Source organism: Melozone crissalis, unplaced genomic scaffold (assembly GCF_028551555.1).
Source record: "Melozone crissalis strain CALT ecotype California unplaced genomic scaffold, PUWL_Pcris_2 ptg000005l_1, whole genome shotgun sequence".
NCBI classification, from domain to species: domain Eukaryota; kingdom Metazoa; phylum Chordata; class Aves; order Passeriformes; family Passerellidae; genus Melozone; species Melozone crissalis.
The window spans coordinates 4,308,320-4,329,814 of NW_026535783.1; the positions used below are offsets into that span (position 1 = coordinate 4,308,320).

At 36.8% G+C, this 21,495-nt stretch overlaps 1 protein-coding gene across 1 annotated transcript in view; it reads right to left on the bottom strand.

The window, feature by feature from the left end:
* The window catches only part of LOC128942611 (coiled-coil domain-containing protein 171-like), a 55,061-nt gene that overhangs the window by 29,171 nt on the left and 4,395 nt on the right, over positions 1 to 21,495 (bottom strand). Inside the window, exons 3-17 of the mRNA XM_054285179.1 lie at positions 19,878 to 20,024; positions 18,625 to 18,717; positions 17,185 to 17,312; positions 15,639 to 15,768; positions 13,678 to 13,767; positions 12,893 to 13,060; positions 11,121 to 11,309; positions 9,414 to 9,918; positions 8,564 to 8,680; positions 7,503 to 7,729; positions 6,679 to 6,864; positions 5,312 to 5,476; positions 4,674 to 4,819; positions 3,028 to 3,082; positions 1,696 to 1,812 (exon numbers count right to left, since the gene is read on the bottom strand). Of these exons, the coding sequence (XP_054141154.1) occupies positions 1,696 to 1,812; positions 3,028 to 3,082; positions 4,674 to 4,819; positions 5,312 to 5,476; positions 6,679 to 6,864; positions 7,503 to 7,729; positions 8,564 to 8,680; positions 9,414 to 9,918; positions 11,121 to 11,309; positions 12,893 to 13,060; positions 13,678 to 13,767; positions 15,639 to 15,768; positions 17,185 to 17,312; positions 18,625 to 18,717; positions 19,878 to 20,024 (2,463 nt within the window). The remainder of the gene's footprint in view (positions 1 to 1,695; positions 1,813 to 3,027; positions 3,083 to 4,673; positions 4,820 to 5,311; positions 5,477 to 6,678; positions 6,865 to 7,502; positions 7,730 to 8,563; positions 8,681 to 9,413; positions 9,919 to 11,120; positions 11,310 to 12,892; positions 13,061 to 13,677; positions 13,768 to 15,638; positions 15,769 to 17,184; positions 17,313 to 18,624; positions 18,718 to 19,877; positions 20,025 to 21,495) is intronic.

Sequence of the window (21,495 nt, forward strand, 5' to 3'; positions counted from 1 at the left end):
GAGAGGGGGAAAAGGGGGAAAGAGAGATGATGAAAGGACAAAAAGGAAAAGGGATGAAGAAAAGGAAGGTCACAGTGACACACACTGTGAGCCATTGGTGCTGTTTGTATATGGCCAGAGTTACCAAGTGCACCTGAGGCTGCCAGGTGAACAAGAACTTTACAGTTCTGCCCCACCAGCGAGCTCCCCAGCACACACCGTACTATATTATTTGTACCACAAGCACCTTGTGCAAATACGAAATGCAACTGTTTGTGATTTTATTCTCTTCTGGAGAGAAAGAGGGAACAGGTTGCAGATGCTTCTGCAATCATTGTAAGGTCTAAAAAGAATGGGAGTTGAGATGGGACTTAAAAAAAAAAAAAAAAAAAAAGCAGCATTGACTACCAAATTAGAAAAGCAGGATTGAAAAGCTGGCGATTGCCACAATGCCTCCTGTGGAAAGATGCCACCCATGGGAACTTTTGTGAAGCTCTAAAATGGATCATCACTGTACTGGGGAAAAATTTGTAATTCTACCTTTTGACAGAAAAGTTCATCTGTGCTAATTAAGCTTCATGGGAATCTCAAGGCTTTACATATTCCGTATTTCCATATTTTAGTGTGGAAACACGATAATGCACACATAATTTATATCTTTATCATATTGAAGTGTATGTATGCATGCAAGAGGGCAACAGTGAAAAATTTCCAGCTTAGAATCTGCCTTTCTTGAATGTTTGATTTTGTGACCCTGATCTTGCAATTATATACTGCACCAGAACTGAAAATCTACAATAAATTTGAAGGAATTACTGCAGAAGCTTACACACTGTATGCAATATTTACTCTGCCTAAGTTCCTTGCACTTTACTTGATTACCTGCCCTCTCTCTAATTCAGACAGAGCAGCACAATGAAAGAAATATGTACTCACTTTGCCTTTTGTTCTCTCATTGGGAAAAAAAAAATCTGTCTTGGCACTAATGCATTCTGCACAGCTAGAAAGACTAATATAGTTTCTGTAGAAGACATCAAACTTAAAAACAATGAGGAGGCATTGCACTGAATCTATGTTCAGAGCTGAAAATATGGCACATCTTCTGTTAACTTCTCCTTTTTCCCACTCATTGTTTTATCCTAACAAAATTAGTATTTTGAAATGTGCAAGTTTTTAAACCTACATGAGCAACATAGCTTCTATATTTAAACATTCTAAAGAGCAGTTTCTTTTAAATAAGGAATACTCAAAACCCCACAATTGATTCTAAAACTGTGGGTTGAAAACAAATCTGATACTGACCAAGAAGGAATATGAAAATTTTGTCTTTTTTGTTTGGTTGGTTTTGCTTGTTTCTGGGGATCTTGGCTTTGGTTTTGTTTGGGTTTTTTTGGTTATTTTTTTTTAATTAGTCTTTTGTATATTAATGGGAGAAAAGGGAGAGGGATAGAGGGATATTAATTTTCAGGTATGTATGCTTCTGTCCATGTTTGTATTGCTGTCAGTTATTTAACGCTGTAACTGCAAAATTAGAAGTTACCATCATCTCTGAAATACCACGTGCAAGAGTATACATGGAAATAGTCTTTCAACTGTTGACTGCAAGAGTTTTGAAGCTTTTTGCTCTCCACATGCTCAGAGCAGTTGTATGTCAGATGCAAAAAATGAAAGGAAATTTAAAAAAAATATTAAATGGGATTGGTTTTAGACTCTAACCTGTAATGAGGCAGCCTCTGGCCTGCCCGCCGTTGCTTCCTCTGGAAGGGTCTGCAGCTGCAGGCTGGGGAGTGGTGCGGCTGCTTCAGCACTTGATGCCGCAGCCTGCTCTTTGGCCTAAAGGGAAAAAACCCCAGCATCAGTGGTAATTCTCCTTCAGACACACCACCTGGGATGAATGGTGTCTCCTTGAGCCCATTGAGCGGACTTGCTTTGATCACTGGACCTAAAATCCATGAATAAAGTATGACTGATTGAATTTTTGTTGCAAATAAATCTCTAATTCAAAGTGCTGGGAGAGAATGCTACCAAAAAAAAAGCACCTTGCCCTGGTCTGAGAAGAGAAAGGCCAAGGATATGGCAAATATGTATTACTGTAAAAACACAGCACTTGCTGCATGACATTCGCTTCCAAAGTTTGAAAGAAGCCGGTATGGAGATGGTGGTGGCACAACGGAAATTTTCTATCAGCAGAGTTTGCTGTAGGAGAAACATGCAGTTCAGATTCTGTCACTTTCCATGAACATTAAAGGAAATAGACTAGAAAAAGAGATCTGAAAAGAAATAAATTAAATAAATAGCAACAGTTTTTTGTGATCTCCAAAACTAAAATAGAGATTCCCACATTGCTGGGAATTAAAGATATACTAAGGGAAATTGACACTCCCAGGTAATGAAATCACTGCTGCTCTGTGCTGCTCTAGATTAAAAACAGTTGTGAAACCATCTACCATGAGAGCTATAGTTGAAAATAGTCCTTTCTCCTAAATAATTAATACATACAGCTTTGTTGGACCATCAAATAGTCCTATATCAGGGCACAATTGTACAAGTCAGAGGAAAAACTTGAGATTACTATTAAGTTTAAAATATGATTTAAAAAATACTGTGGAAGTTTCTGACCACAGATTGCTACTTCCTGCCTTTTCCTATTTATCATGTTTCATAGGTTAAAGTAGCAGACACAAAGCCAAATGTTATATGGCCACCAAGCATGTGACTTTTTATTATTCAGTAGAGGGGTAACTTCAGTTGCCAATTTTTTGTGTGTTCATTAGTTTTCACTTGTCAACCAGAAAAAGTGTTCAGTGAGGGAAGGCAAGTGAATTTTGTCATAACTTCTACATTCAGAAAAAGTTGTGTATGTACTACAAACTTGCATTTGATTTCACTGTGGTTTTTTAAGATGGAACAAGTTGAGAGGGGAAACTTCAACACTAAGGAAAAGGAAGTTGTTTTGCAACAGCTTCTCTCCTCCCCTGAGAATTAGCAGTTCTAAGGCTTTAGCCATGTTTAAAAACACAAATCAGAGGGAACAGTTCAAATTCTTACCTTATTCAGGGCAGCTTCCACAGCTTTCATTTGACCAATGATTAACTCTTTGTCTCTATTATAAAAGAAAATAAAACAAAACAAAACAAGAACAACGGAGTAACTTTATGGAACTGAAGCTCTGCCAATGTAGAAATTAATCTTCTGCTACTTTATGGCTGTCATGTCTTGTAAAATAATTGTTGATAACCCAAAGTATTAGGATTTTCTCTCTTTTTCATATTTCCAATGCAAACCCTAAAAATAGTTCATGTACCACTATTTGGTGCATTTCCATATGAAAGATGCTTCTGTTGAGGACAAGCAATTAAAATTTAGATAATCATAGGCCTATCAATGAACAACCATCATGGCTTGGATATAGAGGTCATAAAAAGTCTCTAGCAGGATGGAATTATATTCTTGTATTGGAAACCACAGACAGATTCTGTTTATTTCATCTTTTTGCTTATATTCCGAAGGGAGAAATAAAACCTATTAGTTGTGAAGAGTTGCTGTAATAATGGAGGGAAGAGTAGCTTTCTTTGTTGATATTCAGCTGCTATATACAAGGAAAAAAAAAAAAAAAGCCAGTTTTAAAGTTACTTCAGATTAGAATAACCTTTTCTGGATATATATATATATATGGCCACAAGGAATGATCTTTACTGAAATGCCCAAAATAGATTGGGGAAGGATGAAAAGGGCAAGCTTTCTGGAACAAATCTTTCTGCAGGTGACACCTGCTTTGATCAAATCATACCAAATAACATTTGTCATTTTACTTAGCTTGTTAAACATTTAACTGATGACCATACAAATTACATTATTTCCCTGGTGAATAAAACCCTTAAATCTTCTCAGATATTGTTCTTCAGAGGTCAAATGATCCCAGGTATGATGAGAAATTTTAATGAACTAAAATTTTTTTAGATCCTAGCCATGGAACAACAATATTCGTAACACATACTTCATACTATGAAAAGTATTAGACAACAAAGTCTGCAAAGACTTATTTTTTTCAAATGGCATAAGAATAAGTTAGTAATAAGCTTTAAGTCAAGGGGGCTCCTTTTGACTACCAATCTTTTCAAGACCACTGCCTGAGCCTTTCCTTCCTCTCCAGGTTATGGTGTAAGTGGTGTGGGGATTAGGTCTAAATCCAAAACTCCCTGAAATCAGCAGGAGGATCTATCTTGTACCACAGGAAAGCCATAGATCCAAAATGGGTTTCAGTCTCTCTGACAGTGAAGACCCGTCCCCTAGCTGATGCTTCTATATTTACTATAAATAAATTGTATCTGTCTAGAAAAAGTTGGCATGGAAACTCAGAGAACAAACAACAATTTCTTAAATAAACAGAATGTTAAGGATCTGCCAAAGATATGTCAGATCAGTAAGATAGCACAGGTTTTTTTTTTTGCCAGTTATTTCAGCACCCAGAATTTGAAGAACTATTATGGGATAACTGCATCAAATGGATGCCCTAGTATTTTGAACTAACACTTTTGTTTTTAGAATACTATCCCTGAATTTAAAAATAAAAGAGACAGATGTACTTTTCTCTTCTAATCTTACATTGTCCAGGGCTAAAGCCCCGCCCTTGGAAGTAGAAATTTAAATCTCTGTTCATTTTCAGGTGACATCCCCCAGGCCCCAGGGCTCACTTTATTCCCTGATCAAGGGCACGTTCGGCCTCCTCGAGAGTATCCCACAGCCGCTTCTGGTCCTGCTCCATTTCTTTCAGGAGTTTCTCCTGTTGATCTAGAGCTTGGTCTCTTTTCCTCAGCTCCTCTGCTGCATCAGGGAGGCCCTGCCAGCAGACAGAGAGCAGAGTTACTCTGTAGCCCAAATAAACTTCACTTTACGCCACTGACTACTGACCAATGTGAAGGATAAATTGATTGTAAAGAAGATTTGGACCACTGCCTCCGAAGGTTTTATGAATTTCCTAGCAAAAGCATTACTGACCCAGAACCCCCTTAGTGTTTGCTACATATAAATGTTCTTTAGAAAACAAAATGATTGTAGGCAAAAAAAAAAAAAACCCGAAAAAAACCCCCCATTGAAGACTTTTTCTTAAACTGTTAAAAAACCCCATTAGCTAAAAAAAAATTTAAAAGGAGTCTTTGAAGTGTTTTCTCAGTAGCCTAAAGTTCCAGCAGACTGAGTAGTGCGGGTGTATTTACTCCGGTAATTTTATTTACACAAGGACTGCACTATTTGGCTTATTTAATCAAAAGTAATACTCTGGTATAAGAAGAATTTATTTTATATATATATATTATAAGAAGAATAATCTTACCGTCGGAGATACTTGGCTTTTACTTAGCTCAGAAAATGCTTGTGATTCCAGTCTATTACTCAGCTCCTGAATCCGTTGGTGGTGCTCTTGTAAAAGCAATTGTGCCTCATGCTCACGCTGTAAAGCGTTTTGTAACTCCTCCTGTATATTGTCTTTGTTGATGTGCTGCAAAGAGAAACAAGTTGTGCCTGATTCTGTAACTATACCCAATGGCTTCCCTACCATTGAGTGAGTTCCACTTGCAAACATATCAAATTCTAAAATAAATGCATGCTTATGAGTAGTATTGAGGTTTTTTTAACATGAAGACATCGCTGAACAATAAGATGGCAGACCAGTTAATTGCTGTGTTTTTTATAAAGAACATTCATGTAAAGTCTTGGATTTCATTACTCTATTCTAATTAACACCATGGGATGCAAAACTTCAGGATTTAGAAGGAAAAATATGCAGATCAATGTTCAGAATTTTAGTGGAGAGCTTATTAACCCTTGTAAACACCTTTGTGGGCTGTTCTTCTTGTCCAAAAACTGTTCCAGAAAGAAGTAATTCTTCAAAGAAAGCTGTCATCTGCATTTCAACTACTATCTAATATGTGATAATTTTCATCTAACAGTCCAAAACCACTAAGGGCATAAAACCTGTTAAGAGCAAAACTGAAGATGATTAGATATTTTTGAGCTTAAAAAAAATTCCATTTTACTAGCTAAGAACAGGAAGGACAATGGGCGAGACATCATCTAGCAGATATTCTTTGCTTGGTAGAACCCCCTGACAGGTTCTACCAACTAGGCTTCAGGTTGGGGAACCCACAGTGTCTCAGTAAGTCAATCACCAACAGCAAAAGGCTCAGGGGAATTTTGTGCTACTGAGAATATAGACAAAAGCTTTTTTCCCCCTGCCATAAAGTTACTTCTTCAGGGAAACAGACCTGTTAAACTTTGCATTGTGTTTATTATAACATTCATCAACATCCCTACAGAGTTTAAACTGCTATGTTTATATTTCATTAAAATTTTTATTGAATACCCTCATTCCCACTGACTTTATTCTATTAAGTGAAATCTTCTTTGAGGATATATAAATCAGATCAACATTTCCAGCAAATGGGAGAACCTGGATTGCTGAAGACCAAACTCTAATTTATACAGGATACCTCCTTCTACAAATCAAAAGGTAACTGCAGTGGAAAAGAGATATTTCTAAATAAATCTGTCTTCTGGTTTAGTGACATTTACAAGGCAAGGTTTCTGGAAAATTCTGTTGAAAGTAAATCAATTTGATGCTTGTTTTCCAAAAGAACACAAATCAAAACATGTGTAGAAAGGAGAGTCTCTTTTAAGCAAGAGAGCCTCCAAGTCAAATGCACTTACTTGCTGAACTTCACTTAATTGGGTCTGCAGTCTGTGGGTTTTTTCAGCATCCTTTTGCATCTTGTTGAAAGCCCATCTGCATTCTTGAAGCTGCAGGTACAGTGAGCGGGACTCTACTTCTGCTGCATGAAGCCTTCGTGAAAATGCAAATATTTCTTGCTGCAAAGTTGCTATGTTTCTCTGTCAGCAAACAAAAACAAGTTGATGGGCTATAAAATCTGCTGTTTTAGCAATAAAATAAATAATATTTAAGACTCAAGAAAAAGAAGACAAAACATAATTTTTTCCTCCATCTCTAAAAGACATACACAAGGACAAAAGTTTGAACCTGTCACCTACCAAGGGTAACTGCAAATTCTGTTTACAAGGAAGTACTATTTTCACCTAAGGTTTACTAGAAAAGATTAGTAGGGAAAGAGTTTATCCTTTTATTTTGGTTAAAGGGAAGAAGGTTATCTTTACTGAAAGAAAGGATGGTAAACATGAGAAAGTAGAAAACAAGAATAAAAAGCAACCTTAACATTTACATCAAGCCAAAAGCAAATTTGTGCTTACAAGCTAATGCAGATCTGATAGAACTTAAAAAAAATCTTTTACTTGGATACACTAAACCTCCTCCAAAAATTCTTTCTCAATAAAAGAAAAGACCTATTCACACCCTAATGTGTGACAAATCAACTTCTGAGTGTCCATATAGTAGCACTTCACTGTCATGGACTCATCACCAGTCTGAAACAAAAGAAATGCTGCTATCAAGGGAGCTTCAATGTTGCTGTAAACCTTCTGTTTCCATGAAGGAGGACTGCAAGTCTGCTTACTGTGCTGGGCAGTCTGTCATGCAATCCAGCTTCCAGGGCCTGGGCATTTAGTCTGCGGAGCCCACGAGCCAGCCTGTCTATCAGGGAGTCCCTCTCCAGGAAGGCTCTGCACCCACGAGTCTTCCCTTGAACTGTCTCCATCAGAACGCTCAGGTTGTCCATCAGTTTTGCAAAGCAGTTCCTGGCTGTGCCGATCAGCGAGTTACTAGAAAGCCACAGCTCTGAATCTTTAAGAAAAAAACAACAAAAAGGAAACATCAAGCAGGTTATTAGTTCCCATTTCTTATAATATCATGTTCGTTTTCACTTATACAGGATGGAACCTGTAAATATTCTGAAACATAGAATGCTGAATCTGAAACACTGTTCAAACTTTGCTTTTAAAGGATATGAATTCAATTTATTGAAAAGAGCATGATGAAAGAAGAAAGTGCCTGAAACTGAATCTAAACACACTTGATTCAATGTCAACTTTTATACCGATGTAGTGTTTAGGCTCCTGGAAAATGCATCACCTTATCTTTCTCCTGCTATTTCCCTTTATTCACATAAATTATCCCTCTTCTACTATCCTTTTTTCTGTGACAAAAATGTGGGGACTCTAAAACTACAGGTTAACTAAGAACGAGGGATGGCGGAAATGCAGATGAATCAAGGGAACCTGTATCAGTTCTCAGTGTAAATAAACTCCAGAAACAGCCCTCTGCTTCCATGGCCTCTATATACCGAAAGGATAAAATATCCTATCAGCTGTTTAAGAAAATTAATCTGTTCCAACAGTACAGAAATGTGATCATTCAGAGAATGTAGAAAAGGGTTATTATTTTAGCCTGCAGTAAAATTACTCTTTCAGGGAAACAGCCCCACTAAAATTTGTATTGACTAGCTCAGGACATAACCTCTAGTCAAAGGTGTCTATCATAAATATTCAGAAATATCTCTTCAGAGCTATCTAAACAGAATACTTTAGATAAAATCATAAAAATGGAAATTATATGACCACCCTGACTTATTTATTTTTTAAATATATTTCTGCTACAACAATATGCAGTTAAAATTACCTTGGTTGTTGAGAACAACCTCCAGATCTGAGATAGAATTGATCATTGCAGTATAGAGGTTAGAGCTACACAACCAGTTAATTGCTTCAATACAGTCAACTCCTTCCTCTCCAAAACCTGTAAAACAGAAGTGCAGCTAGCAGGATAAATAAATCACAAAAATATGGCACACTGTTGCCTCCCCCTCTTTAAGAAATTGACCAAAAATAAGCATATAAACAAGAAATTAGTCAGGACAATTTAGACTGTTTGAAGCATGCTTCCCGAATGACATTAAAAAAAAAGTAGATGAATCTTCTAATTTGGAAAACATTTTTAATACCCTTTATCCTTGTAGAGAGAAATATAAACTGGTCTGGCAACAGAAAGGGGCAAATAGACATACCTCTAAAGAAAATTTTGAAATCCTATGCTAATATTTTACCTGTATCAGAAAGCAATTTTTGTGGGTTTTTAGGAAATTAATATTAAAAATTATTTTTAAAAAAAGAGGAAATACCTTTTCCAAAAAAAAAGAAAAATCATTTAGGAACATTGCAAGATATTTACCACAGGGAAGATGCTGTAGCACCTAGTTCCAAAATCCATAACACAAATATCAAAAATATCAGATAGCGTTTAGTTCATGTGCATAACTGAAATTTTACCTGCAATTCTTAACCTAAGACTAGGCATTTCCTCTTAGAGTGAAATGCATTTGTCAAGCAATATAAAAAACATAAATCCATAAATAGCATTTGTCAAAATGTCATTAAATATGTTTTTATGCCCCAGCAATAAAAATAATATTCCTCTTTGTTATTCCCTAAACGTGCAATTTGATGTAACTCTTTAAAAACATTTCACTTACGTGTCACAGGATGCCTGCCTCTGGATTCTCCCAGACAAACTTGAATTCCAGGGCTTCCTCTGCATCCGTCTGACCAGACAAAAAAGGTACAAGAATATCGGGCCAGACCCCTCAGCCTGTTGGCAGCCAGAGCTACAATCACAGCTCTTCGGAAAACATAAGCCAGCTTCTTGGCTCTTCTTTGCCTTGTCCTGACTTCGTCCTGGTTTCTTTCCATGACAGCAGGGAGAGCATAAAGGAGGCTGACGATCTTGTGGTTCAATAGTTGTTGCTGGTTCACCTGTTCCTGGAGAATGTCTCTTTGGCAAGACATGGCGCACAGTCGGCCGTAGAGAGAGCACAGGGCCCCTGATAGCAGTGCAGAGGCTGCCAGCAGGAATGAGCGTGCCTTGAAAGCATCTAATAATGAATTTTTCAAGGTATTGTTTTCTTGGGCCAGTTTGTCAGAGAGTTGTTCAAGGCCATAGAGTTTTTGCCTGTTTTTCTGCACCGTTTCTTCACATTCCTGTGACAGAAACAAACCAAACTATAATGGACGAAACATTAACTACATGGTTTTTACCTAGACAAGAATGAAAAGAAAATTTAGCTTTGCCATTCAAATGATGCATTAAAGGAGCAAAAGTCGTTAGTAATAATTGTGATGAAAGTGTCTCTTCTAGTAAGCAATTACAGAATAAGATGAATGAAACAAAAACAGTGGTAGGAGGGAAATTTACATGATAATCAATTGCAAATGGACTCTTGATTTCTGAAAACAATCCACCAACACCGTGACAGCTCACAGAAGGTCCAACACCACCTGTCTGCCCACAATTCAGTTTTATTAATTGACTTAACAATACTAATAACATCCTCCAATTTCAGAGAAAACACTGCTGTACCGAGCAGAAAGCCAGTGTAAGTGAGAGGAAAAACATCAGGAAGTCTGGAACATGAAAGTTGACAGATTGAATTTTTCAGCATGCAGAGACTTCCAGTCCTGAAATCTGCATCAAATACAGCATTATTCTGTAAAGTTAGTTGCAGTAACTCACAAATAACAAGGGACATCTATTTCCTTTATTCACTATGCTTTTAATTGAAACAGGCATGAAGGAGTGTGATGATAAAGACAGTAAATGGTGGTTGTGGAATAACAGGGAACATTTTGGATCGCAAATAACTCATCTAACAAGGAGTGACAGTTTCACACTTTTAGGCCACTCCTCACTGTAGTATCAGAAAAACAGAATTGCTTAACACCATTGAAATCTACCACTGCTCTTAGGATCAGTACATACGTAACTAAATTTATCCCCAGGTGATACCACATTATTGTTATTCTATACAATCTCTGCAAATGATGATGCTGAAAAAGTAGCTGCTGCCATCAGTAATTCTTAAAACAAGCAAAGTTGATCTTACAGCTTTAACATTCTCAGAAAAAGAATACTGCTATCTGCAGATGAAATCAGGCTTCTCAGCTGGGCCTGAAGACTAAATTCTCTTCAACAAATGCTTCATCAAAGTAATTTATTTCTTTTTTTAAGTGATGTTAATATTAGCACAGGGATGGGTTGGTTTGTTGTTTGGTTTTGGATTTTTTTAAACTTTAAACGTATACTAAAATTCCCAAATGACCTTTAACTGCTAAGAGGCTTAAACTATTGAAATAATCAATTCAATTTTTAAAGAAAAAAAAATTAGAAGTTCACAGCACCATACCTGTGATCTTGCATGAATTTCTGCAAGGGCGTTTGAGTACTGCTGTTCAAGATATTGCTTTTCTTTCTGCGACCAGTGTTCCTGTGCTTTTAACTGTTCAGACATTTTCTCCAAAGCATCCTCCTGGTTCTGCTGAAGGTTGTTCATAGTTTCAGTCTTGTGCTTGCACATATATTCTAGGTGAGATATCTGTGTGATAAGCATTTAAGAAGAAATTATTATTTACCTTTTCACTTTAAGTTAAGCACAGACTATTCCAGCATAAAATCTAAACTGCAGTTTTTTCAATATTTTATTAAAACTAAGTAAAACCCTTTCATGGCAGATAAATTACTTGGTTCTCAAAACAAAACTGAAATATATTTTTTGGTTTCGGTTTTGCCTTCTACCACCTTGTCACCCTCTTTGCAGGAAACCTGAGCCAGACACTTCATAACTTTTTTTTTTAAATGATTGTATTCAATTTTACTAAATTAGTAATCCAAGTATATCCTTTAGAAGTTTGTGATGACTGCAAACAATAATTAAAACACAGCCTTTAATTTTTTGTTTGTTTGGTTGTGGTTTTTGATTTTTTTCTTTTGTTGAAAAGTCAAGACATTCCAGGTTATGATTAAGTTTTAAAACAATTTCAGGGAATTCTAGCACAGAGAATTTTTTCCTTACAAATAGCTCATAAGTTTATGATGTATTTTCAACAAACATGAAGGGATTCACTCTTGTGCTTTAACACTGCACTTCTCATGCAAGCTAAATGGAGGAATGAACCAAGCCAACAATGATCCCCAAATGCACACACCTCAACTTTCTGTTCCTAGAAAATATCAAGATACTTCCAGATAGATCACACTGAATTGTGTGGAAATAAAGTTTTTTCAGCACAGTCTAAAATCCCAGAAAAGCTGCTAAGTACATGAGAAGAGCCCTAGAGACCTCACAATCAGTCTTAATAACAATCCTTAATTAAATAGCAAGCAACAATAAGACACAAGCCCTACAAACACTGCCAACAGTGTTCACCTTCCCTTCCCTTTCCTCATCTACTTCAAAAGAGAAATAAACCAGAACACAAAGTGATACCCTGAAGAGCTCTTTAGGCATAGCTTAGCCTCTGGAGCCAGCTGAGTTATTTTAGAAGGGGCTTTTTCCTTCCTAAAACCACAAGGTTTTCTGGAGAGAAAAGCCATGTAAGCTCATTTGCTTCAAAACCTTTCAGAAAAGTACAGCTCCTCCTTCATACAGATCCTGACATGTTTTAGAATAGGTATTTCTGTTTGTTTCTGAATAAAAATGTCATAGTCCAAAGTTACAATTAAACAAAAAAACCCCACACTGGCATTCTTTCAAATAGTACATCTGAATCATAAACACATAATTACAAGGTGATATTCCTTGAGAAAGTGTATTTTGCCTCTGGATTACAGTAAAATAAAGATTTGATTTATGACTGTAAATGACTATGTTCAGTGAATTTCTTCCTCAGTAAGATGAATTTATTGTCTTTTAATTAGGTCCCTGTGGCTACTATCAGATTGTCCTTTCACAATATCCTGCACAGAAGGTGGAGCTGGGAGACTTGATGCACACTCCACTCACATCTAAATGCCCCTGGCAACAAACTGAGCAGTGGACAAGCCATCATTAATGGTGCTCATTTGTTAGTGTCCAAATCCTTTTTTGGGGGCATGAATATCAGTCCTTTTTAACGAGACTGCAGTGTGAATAAAAGTCACTGAGCTCAGCAGAGGCAGCTGATGCCTGGGCACGCTCACCCTCTGCTTAGCCTTGTTGAAGTTCGAGACCAGGGCTTCAACATTCTCACGCAAGAGCGCACAAAGCTCTGTCCAAGGTAATTCTTCCAGGGGGACGTTTGTCTGTCTGGAAAGCACCTGGGCGTTTGCCAGGGTCTGGTATAAGTTCAGGAGGATGGACATCTCCCTCTGGAACACAAAGAAAAAAATTAATTGCTGTAGCTGGGCAATGTTAAAATCAAAAGAGATGCATCATATGTGCAGTAGCAGCGCTGATCACAGCTGAAAACGAGCCCTTAAGGTTCATTCTCACAGCTTTACAAAATTCCTCAGTTCATTTCTAATAATTGCAGCCATAATATTACAGCAGAGTAAGAAAACAGATTTCACAAAATTTATCTAGTTAGACACAGTATGTAAATAAAGTGTGTGAGTAAATCCCAGTCCTGTGGGAGCCACAACCATGACCTGGCAGCTAAAAATTTCCATGCTCTTAGTGGATGCAATTCATTCACCCATGTTAATACCTTGAGGTGCCTCCAAATTGTCCCCCAACACTTGCACAGCACACAGAAAACTGTCCATTTGGCTTGGCAGCACAATACACTCTAAATTCCTTTAAAAATTTGCTTTGTGTGGATTATATATGATTAATCAGCTGGCCAAAATGGGCCTACAGCTCCATCAGTCAAACTCCACAAGCCATGCCTCATTTCTTTACAGTGATTTTAATCAGTAGTATATTAAATTGATTAAAAATAAATTTTAGCAACAACAGCATGCAGTAGAAATTCAATTGTTCATACTTGCAGTTCATACAAGTGCCTTAAGATAATAGAAAGCTGTTTCTCAAATGCTGTATCAGTACAGTCAGAGATCACTATAAGATTATCAGACTAGAGTGGAAAGAACATATTCAGGAAGCATAAAAATGGTATAAAACATGGAAAAATACTGTACAGATCAAGAAAGCAGGAGGGGAAACTGAATGGAAGAGACCACACTGGCATTTTCACACAATTGAAGCATAGGTATAGCAGAGACTAACAGCAATATATTAAATGTTATCTATACTTAGTTTTTAACTTTGGGAAGCAAAATCAGAGCTGTCTCAATGGAGTAAACAGGACCACCTACAGGCACTTCTGCTTCCCAAACAAATACAAACAGCTTTGGGAAAATGCAAAGCCATCCAAGGCAATAAATACCTGATCTCATAAGACAACTACTAATACAACTCTTCCAAAAATGAACATTTTTATCACCTGCTCAGGACAGTCTTGTGGTTTGAAATCCTTTGAGTAAAACAATTAAAACAACCAGTTCTATGAATATGACAGTGAGACAACCCTTTATTTTTTAACCTTGCGATAATATAACATTAATTTTGAGTCTACCATTAAATACTGTTTCCATTAAAAGAAATCTTGATCATGAATGGAATCTTGTCCATAATTATTGCCATGTCATATATTTTACTAGGGAATACAAATAAAAAGGAAAACTTCTGCCACAGCAACAGCTAGCAAGCACTTTAGGTTAAGCAAGAATTTTAGTAGAATATTTTCAGCTTGCAATTGTCTTTTGTAGTTATAAATAGCAATCATTAATGCCTGTAGTTAGGACAGACAGTTGCTTTTCTCTGCATGTATTCCTTTTGTGCCTGATGAAATTACTTTCTCAGCCTAACTAGGCCAGCAAATGTCTTTTAATACATGAATGCTTGCAGGGAAGAAGCTGTTATTCTCCCAGAAAGAAAAAAGAAGATCCTGATTTTATTTGTCTCCAGCTTATGAATCACAGATCTGCCTGGGCAGTGGACAGCACTGAGACAAAATGTGGAATCACTCCATCAACTGAACAAAAGACACCCACAAATCTGAAGACTCTCTGATGCAGGTCTCTGCTCCTGTCCACAGGGAACAGACCTCATGTACCTTCCATGCTCAGAGCTCTGAGAGAGAAAGAGAAGTTTCCAAGCCACCAGCAAAAAAATATTTATATTGCTAAGAGTAGAAAGAGAGCAGATGTTACCACACTATCAAAGGAGAGATTTTCTAAACATGCTGACAACTTTCCTTTGTCCCTGCTGCTATGCAAAACGATGACAAAATTGTTATTCAAGGTGTAGCTGGGTAAAGACAGTAGAAAAGCCCAAAGTGGTCACATAAGAGGAGAAAGTTTTCAGAAAATAATCCAGCGAAATACATCCAATGTGCCAAAGCCACAGCAAAACAAGTAAAAAACAAAACAACAAGAAAAAAATCCCCTCTGCTTTTCCACCTGAAAGCTTGAAACAATTTTCAAGCAATTTTTACAGTTAAATACTTGCACTAAAACTAAAAAGGTGTATGAAATAGAAAGAAGCATTTCTACAATGGTAGCTAATGAAACTTGACAAAAAAGTTAGGTAGAAAGAACATTCTTCACATGATATGATAATCAATATCTACAAAATGCCTTAATTAGGAATGCCAGTACATCCTACCCATACTTTAAAAATATTTTCAAATGAGCTTCTCCAAGTCATTGGTTACATTTATTCATGTAGTAAATTTTTTTAAAGGTAACATAATAACAAAAAGGGTGAGAGAATGGCAGAGTTCTTCCGCAGCTCAGCACAGCAAATGCAGCAAATCCTCACCACAGTAAATATTTTGACAGTATGTTTTAAAACACCTAAACAATGTGTGTCACATATTTTTCCTTACTATTGAGCACTTTTTATTTGTATTTGCAATTTACTATTGAGGATTTTTTTCCTTACTATTGAGCCTTCATGCAGGCTGAAGCTGTCTGGAGGAACCGCTATTGTGGCATTGGGATCTTGAGCTCTCCTCATGGCCTCAACCTTGTCTTTCCATTCCATACCGTAGGTTATATGCTGTCTTGGTGAACTGGAAAGTTTCCACAAAAAAGATACTTTAACCAAAATTACTTTTGTCGGATGCTCTATGTTCTTTTAAATGATAATCAATGGATATGGCAGATACCACTTTAGCACATCACATGGATCCTGAAGCTGCTTGCCTTTCTTAATTGAATGAAGAAATTGATATTCCTTCTAAGAAAGATTTTTCAAGAGGTTATATTTTCAGTTACCAAGCCTGCTGTCATGCAATTCATAAGATTTTTTGGATGTGGCCTCAAAGTTACATATAACAAACAGAATTCTTCATATTTTAATTAGCACAACAGCTGTCTTCAGAGAGACCATGTCACATGTTGCATCATCAGTCCTGATTTCAAGTACAGTTCTTGCTCTTAAGATTTCCACATGCCTGACCCTACTCTGGTCTGACTTTGAAAGCAAGCTACCCAGAATTTTAATCTGTTCTTGTACTGTGTCAGTCAGGAAAACAGATATACCAAGAGCCTGGCATGACTAAACAGGCAGCTGATGAGGAAACTACAAGGCAAAACAACAGCATAAACGACACAGAAGCACAGAGAGGGAATGCAAGGAAGAATTTTAAAAGATTGCCTAAGTATTTAGGCATGGTATCAGGAAAGCCAAAAGCTTGCTTAAAAATGATGTTTGCAAAGGATGACAAAGGTTTTTCCAGCTCAAGTTTGAAGTATCTTACTAAAAACATGTCCATAATCATGAATCTTGAACGAGTTGCTCGGGCTACAAACTTCCTCTCTTGTGGGAAAACTGATTTTTTTCCTTCTCCACTACTCCTTGTGTGAGTAAGTCAAAAGAAACACCTGTGTATACGGACCCAAATAGTTCTAGGCTGAAAGAGAGGTTACCCAAGTTCTGCTACCACAGGCACAGCAGACTGTGCTGTGGAAACATCCCAAGAGATTTCCTGTGCTCTCACACTTTTCAATGTTTTTTAACCATGTCAAGCTTTCTACAGTCATTCAAAAGTTGAAAACAAAGATTACCCACTATAAATGATACCCAACTTCTTGACAGGAGTCTTAGAGATCCAACTGACTCACTGAAGTGGAAAACAATGTTTTCATAATAATATAAGAATTGGACATCTTTTGGATATCTGCTGGATATCTTTTCCTACACTCACCCCAAACACTACTGGAGGCTGGACCCTACCATAAATATGAGTTTCAAAATTTTTGGTTTGGCAAATAATCTGTAGCAGGCCAGTTATTATCTGTACCATTCACAATAGCTTTGGTTACTGATATGGGCCTGTTATTAATGGACTGCCAGATTCTGAACCTTTAGCTTGGTTTGTCCCATTGCCCTAGAATTTTCTGCTGACTGAAAATTGCAGGGAATTTTCTATTTTGTACTCAAGCTGTCTACTGCCATTTTGGAATGGCTTTAAAAGGAAACTTACGCTTTTTTTCCTGTCTCAAGAGCATTTACTGGCTCTCTGAAATCTTCCCTTGCTACCCCTTCTGGCAAAGCTTGTCTTCTGCCGAGCTGATCTTCATTCAAAACGTCTTCGAGTTCTTGAATTCTCAACTAGCAAATGTTAAGAAAGCAGTTAAGGGAAGTTAGGAAAGATTACCACGGTCTTTCATGCTGTTCACTGCTCTGTTCTGCTTTTTACAGGTGAATATATTCTATTAATTCTGTATGGAATCAGAAAGCATTGAACACACATAGAAATGTATTAATACATAGAGTTCAAAACAGAGAGAAATAGATATGCCAACCAAAAGCATATTTTGTTGTCCTTGCGTGGTGTTTGGATTTTCCTGATTTCAATTATTTATATTACTGAAGTTTTCCAGGGAAATTCTATTCATTAAGTAGGCTCATAAAAGTGTAGGATAAACAGTAAAAGTTACACTTGCACTCAGAGCAAAGCTCATGTGGAGCTTGTTCATGTACATAAACAAGAAAGAAAACCTGCTGTGTTCTTCACCCAAAGAAGAGAAATCTCTAACTTCCAGGAATGTTACCTTTCCCTTTGTATGTTGTAAAAGTAGAGAAGGAATAAAAAAACCTGCATCATCATTACTTATTTAATCATCACTTCAGAAATCCAAGTGCCTGTACTTAGAAAAAGTAATAAAAAAATAACTGACTGAAGAAGTGGAAATGCTTTTTTGAGTTCCTCAGAAAATAAGAAAAAATTAATGAAATTCACTTTTGTTTTCTCATTTAGTGTTTCTAAATTCCACTGCTAGTCAGATCACTCAGCAGATCAAAAGATCACTCAGCAATCATCTTTCAGGTTTTTCACTTTTTTTTTTTAATAAATCCTAATTGCTTTAATGGATCAAACCCTATGTGACACAGTTTAATGATACAAAAATTTAATATTCAAGTATACATATAGCATTTTTTCATATATTCAAACTTTTCTGGTAACAGCAGATGTAATAGCAGAAATGAACTCTGAATATTTACATTTGGAACTGCAGCCTCAGGATGCATTAATATCTCACACCTAGAGAAGTTGGGTGAGTACACTCTATCTCTGAAATTATATAAGTGCCCATTCCAGAGATATAGGACAGAATATTTTAGCAGTTTAACTATTGTGAAACATTTCCTTTCCCCTCACTGTTTCAATGCTACTTTGAATTCTAAAACATAAGAATGTGACATTTTATTTTAATATTGATTCTATTAACTTGACAGTTCCCTGGAAATAAAGGAGATGTTTTTCTATTACCTTTTACAGTCTTGACAATCATTGCAAAAATATCTACTCAGTGTTTTCACTGGAGCAAGGAAATCTTAACATTTTTGGAAGATTGCACCTTTACAAGTCCATCTTCTATTTTACTGCAAACTTCCACCAAATATTTAATCAAAAGTTTACCTGCATGACATCTGTTGTGTATTTACATTCTACATGTGCTAGTCTTGCTGCTGCAGCATCATCCTCCAGTTCCTTTATTTTCACTGCAGCTGCCTAAAAGTACATTTTAAAAATATTTAAGTCCAGAAAGATGATAACATCATGCAAAGACAACTTTATTTGTTCAGTTTATTAGGTCTCCATAAACCAACCTGTGGTATCTGAACTACTTGCACTTTGGAACTGTGAAAACTCATGCCAATAAACAAATGAAACGAAATCATTACATATCCAGAATATCAAAGTAATACTTTCTATTTAGTTAAAGAAATTGATGTAGGATTATGCTCTTGCTACAGTTTTTATAGTCACAGATACGTGTCTCTACATAAAGGCCTGGACATGATATTTCAATTGAAAAAATGTTTTTAGCAAAAGCAGTAACTACAGAGCTGCTGTAATAGAAATTCACATGAAATTTTAATTACATTCTTTCCTATCAAAAACATCCTCTCACTTTGACTGATGATTGATTTGAAAAGAACATCACACCCCAAAATGACTCCTGCCTTCAAGTGATGCCACAAAGATGAAGAAAAGGACATTAATATTAAAAGTAATTGAAGACACTCAAGGTTACACAGATACAAGTAAAGTCATTGATTTTGGACAGGTAAAGCAAAGTAGCAAGTATGTGAGACTGAATCCTAACTCTAAGAACTTCAGTTAGGGAAATGTGAACTTAAAAATAAATAAATAAATAAAATTTACATACTAGCTGTTGGCAATAAATTTAAACTCTGTATAAGCCCGCACATTCACAAAAGGAAATAATTGAGAAACAGAGATCTGTGGAAGGCCTATTAAAGAAAAAGCCACAGCACAGAGATCACCAAACCCCCTCCACAAAAGCATCAGCCAAAAGGCTTAAGCTTTGCCTCCTCCCACAAGACCTATCTGCTTAACATGCTTAAATAAAAAATTTTAAAAAACTCACAAATCCTGCACTAATTCTTCTTCTATACATCTGTATTGCTAAGATTGCTTTCCCAGTGACATAAACCCCTTTCCATCTGCAGTTCAAACACCACTCTCAGGTCGGGCTCACAGCATTCACCTGTGAATCCACATTTCCTGCGAAGTGACACTCCACATTTTGTTAACCAAACACAGGGCACTCATAACCTGACTCAGAGGTTTCACCCCTCAGAAATGACACTGCTCAGCTGTGCCAGTGCTTGCTGAGGCTCCCAGCAGCAGGCAGAAAGCTTTACCTCCAGTTCTTTGAGGAGCCTCTCCTGCCGTTTGTTCTTGATTTCCAGAGAGCTGGCCTGGAGCCTCAGCACCTTGGCGCAGCCATTGTGCTCTGCCTCCATGTCCTTCAGATTCTTGGCAATGCTTTGCAGAGCAGCATTAGTTTCCTAAAGGTAAGCAGGTAAAGGAATAAATAAATAAATATGCCAAGAGGCACTTTTTCTATGATAAAGTATTGCAGTTGAGAGTTCAACAGAGAAATGGAGACTGCATCAGAAGATGATGTTAGAATTTTAAAATCTACGACGCCAGCACATGTCAACAGAAGTGCTTACCCAACAGCAGAGATGCTTTTGATTCACCATCAAGAAATCTATGTTGGGCTAAAAAATCACTGTGAACATGATCTTCTGTGGTAACACTAAAATCAATACCAGATCTCCACAGGACATCTTTCCCTAAAAGACTACAGCCCTTCCAATCTCTTCTGTCTCCCAGCTCCGTGGCAATGAAATGGAGTGCATTGGGTGAACTTTTGTCCCCCAACAGGGGACATTTTTGTTATGATTTTGATTGCTCAAACTTCAAATCAGATGTTTTTTAGAAACAGCTAGTCCCACAGACTAAATAATTTTGATTTCTGGTATTCTGAAAAGGATTTGCTACTATCTAGAAACTGAATTACTTTAAAAACTTGTGAAATATGAAGTCCTCAGTAGAATAAAATAATCTGGTCCCCACTCAATTTCTGCATACAGAAATTGAACTAAGCTGCAGGCTGGAAGCATTACTTCAATTACTGGACACTGCAGCTCCACGAAATCACTGCTACAGAATCCCCATTGTCCATATGAATTTCATTTAAATTTAAGGTAATCCTCTAGGTTTGAATGTCCAGCAAGACAGTTTTCTTCCCTTTAGAATGCAAGATAAATAAATAAATAAATAAACAAAAATTAACTGTTTTCTACATTTCCTAACATTTCTACTCTATACCTAGAAAGATAGAGAAATATCAGGTTTATCTTCCTAATATTAACAAATTTGAACTGGGGAATGTGAAATAAGTAGCAAGTAGTTTGCTGTGAAATACTACAAAAAATTTAAAAACATTTTCTACTGGAGATATAATTCGCATTAGCAAACTAAAATTGTCGTGAGTATATCAAGCTCATTAAACAAGTCAGAATGAGCTGCAGGATTTCAGAGTTCTGAAGAATTTCTGAACTTTTCGGCGGCAATATGACTGTTGAATACTATCCCCATAATATTTGCTCATGAAAAACACAGCTGTTTGGGTTTTTTTGGTTTTGTTTTTTGTTTTTTGTTTTGTTTTTTTTTTGTTTGTTTGTTTGTTTGTTTGCTTTGGGTTTTTTTTCTTTTTTCTTTTTTTGATTTTTGGGGGGTTTTTTTGTTTTTTTTTTGTTTTTTTTTAAACGACACAATCTCCAAGGTTTTTGAAGGAAAAGACCATGAAGGGCTATGGACTCCTGCCTAACCACGAGACGATGCTATTGCCCTTCCTATCGCATCCGAGCCCTCCTGTCCCGGGCCAGGATCCGCCCAACAGATCCTGTCACAAAGCAGAGAAGGTGATTTTTCCTGCGTGCTCCTTCCAGAGGCGCATTTCAATACTCC